General features: G+C 49.5%; 1 protein-coding gene across 1 annotated transcript in view; it reads right to left on the bottom strand.

Annotated features, from left to right (window-relative positions):
• Positions 1-4,935, bottom strand: part of LOC134097694 (bone morphogenetic protein 2-like) — a 5,410-nt gene extending 475 nt beyond the window's left edge. The window contains exons 1-3 of the mRNA XM_062550630.1: positions 4,617-4,935; positions 3,342-3,712; positions 1-594 (exon numbers count right to left, since the gene is read on the bottom strand). The exon at positions 1-594 is cut by the window's left edge and continues 475 nt beyond it. Coding sequence (XP_062406614.1) covers positions 1-594; positions 3,342-3,699 — 952 coding nt within the window. The 5' untranslated portion in view covers positions 3,700-3,712; positions 4,617-4,935. The remainder of the gene's footprint in view (positions 595-3,341; positions 3,713-4,616) is intronic.
• Between the last annotated feature and the right edge of the window lie 315 nt (positions 4,936-5,250).

Raw genomic sequence — 5,250 nt, 5'->3', positions numbered from 1 at the left:
GCCCGTCATGGCTGTAGGTGACCAGCAGGGGGCGTGCTTGAGCCCAGGAGTCCTCGTCCCCCCCGTGCAGGGAGCGGCTCACGCGCACGTGTCTCCTTCTGCTGCCGCCGCTTCTGTTTTTGTTGTTGTTGTTATCGTTGTTTACGCCGTCTCCGTGCGTCTCGGCGTCGCCCCCTTCTGGGTGGAGGACCTCCACCATGAGTCCGTGGTTGGGTGCGGCGCCGGAGGTCCACCTGGTCACGGCGGCGCCCACGTCGAAGCTCTCCCAGCGGCTGTGGGAGTCCTGCACCAGCCGGGTGTCCATGAGCCTCACTAGCGCCTCCTGGTGGTCGGCTCCGTCGTCGCCGTCGCCGCCGCTGCTCCCGGCCGGGTGGAACACCTCGTAGACGTTGATGCGGTGCTGCCGGCCGCTCGCGCTGCCGTTGACGTTGACGCCGACGTCGCCACGGGAACCGCGGCCGCTGTCCAGTACCTGCTCTCGGAACAGGCGGAGCTCGGCGGCGTGGACGCTCTCGCCGGACGGGATGAAGCTCACGTTGAAGAAGAACTGCTGCGTCGTCCGGCCTTTCAGACTGGACAGGGCCTCTAGGGCCTCTGGGAGGAGAAGAGAAACACAAGGCCATTGAGTACTCGTCTCAAACACATTCTGCCCGTGTGTGAGGATGTGTTCAACGCAGTAAAGGTAGTAACAGTGAAGCACAGTAAAGGCGCCACCATTTCTGTTTTTCATTCCGTTTCTTTCTTTGCTTAACAGCACAAGCAAGGATGTGTGATCAGAGGCGGACATCCCCGTAAAAGTCTGCATATTCTCTCTACCTGTGCACTTAACACTGAATCACTCATTATCTGATCTACCTGACTGCTAATTAAGATGAGCAGGTTTGCTAAATAAGGACTTTCTGAACTTTTCCTCTACGTGTGGTTATAAACTAGTTGGCATAGCAGCACATCACACTCTCATACTTATGAACACATTTAACCATAAACAAATAAGTAAATAGAAAATGAAGAACAAAGTAATCAAATCTTAGTAAATGTCACCCTTGTTTCAACTGGTGAGCAGAGAGGCAAAGAGGGAGGAAGCAGTCTCCACAGGGCTGTCTTAATCCTCATTAAAAGAAAACACTTACACTTGTAGTCCAAACTTCCTTTCAGATCTAAATTAAGCATAGCATTCTTCACTGATGTGGGGAAAGCCCTCTTTGAGTTCCATTCGCCCTCTCTCTCTCTCTCTCTCTCTCTCTCTCTCCCTCCCTCCCTCCCTCTCTAAGCGGTGTCTTTAAATGGAGAGAGCTCCCGGGGCATGTTGAGGCTTGCCCAGGGTAACAGAACCACTGCCATTATTGTATTAACATTCCAAAATTCTGTTTGAGTGTTGAGTCGCGTCAAAACAAAAACCAGCTAGCTGCTAATAAGCAGGTATTTAATCAGGCTATCTGTGCCAGTCACACCCTCGAGTGCTGCTGGACACGGACAACCGTCCAATGCCTTCTCAACCGCAGGTCTTTGATTCAACCTAAAACCTGGACTATTTTGCTATCAGGCTTATGGTCTGCCACTGTCTCTGTGGCAGCCAGTCACTGTCCCCACACAGCGGCCGACTCTTGGCCTGATTTGGCTCAGATCTGGCTCAGATCTGGCCTGAGGTTCTGTCTGTGCTGAACCACAGCTGGCCCAGGTCAGCGCTGGAGTCTGTGTTCCTGACCGAGCCAGGAGACAGACGGCCTAGTCCAGCCTCCCCCACACAGGTACAGGTGAGCTCCCTGCTAGACGCGGGTGTCATCCAACTCCCTGGGACCTGAGGAGGATGCAGCAACCTGAGCCGGGCTGGATTAAGAGTCTTTAGGTTGACTTCCAAAGCCTGTGTGTGTATCGGCCGCGGGAGCCACACACAGACCACACCGAGTCATTGTTCCCCGCGCCATTGTCTGTCTGCAGTGTGTGAGACCAGCCACTGGGTGTCCTCCACAGAAACACACACACACACACACACACAAGCACACACACAGCTGGGGACTCTCTCCAGTGCCAGCACAAGGAGGCCAGTTGTGGGCCAGATCCGGGTCAGGCGTGGCTCAGCTCTGGCCGGGTTCTGTCTCTAAGCGAGTCACTTCCTCCATGGGAAACCCCAAGAGGGAATCTCCTTCGGATTCAGTTCTTTGTCACACTGTTTTGCATGCTATGTGTGTGTGTGTGTGTGTGTGTGTGTGTGTGTGTGTGTGTGTGTCTGTGTGTGTGTGTGTGTGTGTGTGTGTGTGTGTGTGTGTGTGTGTGTGTGTGTGTGTTGTGACGGGCCCTGTGGGCTCTGCTCTCCTCAAATAGACTAGTGTGAAAAAATACAGTCCCTGGATAAGGTAAAATAAGAGAGAACAACCACAACCAAAAATATAACCAAAAACTGTCATCCAGCACCTTAGCAACTTTATGTTTTTTTTTTCCAGTGATTTTTAGCGACAGGTGAATCATGTTTATCCTGTTACCAATACAGAACAAATAAACAGTTATGCCCACATGGCACAGCTAAAGCAGGACACATGAGTCACTATGGTGGACACTGGACGCTAGTGAAGGACCAGTTCTCTATAGAGCTAGTGTGCAATGGCAGGTGTCAAATGCCTCTGTTTGGAGCAAGGTCACCAAAATAAGGTAGCCTACATCAAAAGTGTAGGCCTACAGAAATATAGCCTACGACATACACTACGTATGACCTATACCACCATGATCTCTCTCTCTCTCTCTCTCTCTCTCTCTCTCTCTCTCTCTCTCTCTCTGGAGGTAAAGCCAATCGTGTTCTACCACAAACGAGAGAGGGAATCTTACATTTTGATTATAGTAAATTGAAAAATGTAAAAGCTAAGGTAGAACGTGTGCAAAGGCTCATAAAAAAAGGTACAGCGCAATTATTTCGTCATAGGTATGCCACTACCATAATCTCTGCTATTTCATTTGGGAAGGCGCGCATTATGGAGAATTACAGAAGAAGAAAAAACATAGCCTCGGGTCACACTACAGTCGCAGGAGACTTGTGCAATGCTTGTTACAGTAATGCCTTGCGTGCCTGCGTGTTCCTAATCAATGGTGTTGACATGCGCACACCTTAGCGGCCCCGGAGACCTACAGCCTGGGAAAATACTTTCGGAGCTTGTAAACACTGTAAATTATTTAGCGACAGGTTAGACGGACTGAGGTGTAAACTTCTCTCTGGAATACATCACAAATTAGACTTTGTCGAATGCTACTTGTATTCTGACTATAATACATGTATAAGATGTCAGATGTGTGTTTTACTAAATCAAACTACAGTGCCGTGATCGTGTGTTACAGGTATTGCCAGCATTTACCTTCATGGTGGAAACTTCGTATAGTGTTGGATCTGCTGGCGGCTGTCTCCGCGTGTCTGGCCATGACGTGTTTCATCCGCTTCGTGCTATGGTCACCGTTTTCCGAGTGCAGGTGATACAGATCTAGCATATATTGTGGCACGATGGCCGTCTTGCTCGGCGTTGGCCGCCGTTTCAGTCCGAACATGTTCAAAAGTCTGAGCTCAAAATCGTTCAAAAAGCTCTCCGACTGGCCCGGCGTCTGTCTTCCTGACTCGGCGTGTTTCCGTCGGCCGGTGTCGGGAATGAGTCCGGACGTACCTCCAACCAACACCTGATGGAGCAGCAGTACCATGAGAGTTCGGACCACGGCGACCATGATCAGTGAGTTCCTGAAAGTGAAGGATGGAGATATATCAGTACAACCCCGGTCCCAATCTGACCAAGGCAACGGTGACAGAATGCATTTTGACTTGAGCCCACATCACCACGACTTCGCCGTGACAAAACCATTCGAGCCAGACACAGATATGTAGCATGAGGCAGGCCGGTTAAAAGAAGGCAATTCCCCTTTGAAGTGAAGAACAAAAGATTGGGAATAATATGCCCCTTGGCTATTATAACTGCAATGGGAGATTGATCTGAACATTATAGAGGCGCGACGAAAACAAGAACTATCACAGGCGAGACACTATGAAAACGTTTGTCAAACAGAGGACGGATGAAACAAGAACCAAGAGAGAGAATCAAAGAAATAGGGAAAAAGACAGACGAGGACAGCAGACATGAAGTCTGCAATTAGGAGATAAGAGACAGTATGTGTTTGGGAGGGGTGAGGAGGAGAGAGAGAGGCCGTGTGGCTACATATAGCCTTTGGAACATGCGAGCCTTGAAAGAGTTTTGTCTTCAAAACGACTCTAGGATTTAGTTTAGCTGTTGTGTGGATGCCAAAACGTTGACTTTACACAGCGAAGTAAACGCGACATTTGGGGCAGGAGAAGTCTACAGGTGTTGGCGCAGATGTGCGCTGCGCAAATGCTGTTAACACTTTTGAAAGTTGTCATTAGGCTACTTCAGAATGATCAAAGAGAGATACCTATCCTTCGAACAGACTCTATCTAAAACATTTTCGTATAGCCTATGTGTGAAATGATTTTCAGACCAAAGTTAATATCAATATTGTAGAGATATCGGACTATGTAGTATGTAGCCACTACATACTTTTACTTTTGACTAAGGCTGTCGCTTTCTGAAAATTATGATTTTTTTCCCTAGTTGAGCCAAGAGAGTAGTTACCCGAGGAGGAAGCGATCTGCCCGGCCGTCGTCCCAGCTTTAGGCTCCGCCAAAGTACACATCAATTCTTGTTAATCCACATGAGCCTCCAGCGAACCACGGCGACACCCTAGTGAACGGGTCCGGGTCGAGTCCTCCTTGACATAATATCCGATCCTATCCGTCTAACAATCCGAGTTACGCGGGGTTACCGTTGGATGACAGATATTAGAGAGAGTTCCTACGAGAAGAGCAAGTTACTATGTGACGGACCGGTCGACATCGGAGAAGTCCTGTTGTGACATATTTAGGACCTAACTGTTTAGACTGGCCTGCCCTGGTCAGATCTGCTGACGCGCCTGTGGTGTCCTGCTTAGCGGTACGAGCGTCACGTAGGTACTACTGTGCGCCGTTGCAGTTCGATTGATGGGGTCTCTCTCGTGGGCTGGCCCTTTTGTTGTCCGGTGATGTCACCAGCCTCGGGCTGTCAATCGTGTCGATTGAAGAGTCTCTCGCCTTCAGGTTTTTAACCAGGCGGTTGCGAAATAAGGCGTATATTTTAGTGTGGCGCTCAGACGCGTGCAACAATTAGTCCCTATCAAAAACCATCAGCAACACATATCCGTTTCAGTGACACGATCTGACTCCCATTGACA

The sequence above is a fragment of the Sardina pilchardus genome, chromosome 12 (genome assembly GCF_963854185.1).
Source record: "Sardina pilchardus chromosome 12, fSarPil1.1, whole genome shotgun sequence".
NCBI classification, from domain to species: Eukaryota; Metazoa; Chordata; class Actinopteri; order Clupeiformes; family Clupeidae; genus Sardina; species Sardina pilchardus.
The sequence above is the reverse complement of the archived record's forward strand: the minus strand, read 5'-3'. Positions and strand labels throughout refer to the sequence as shown.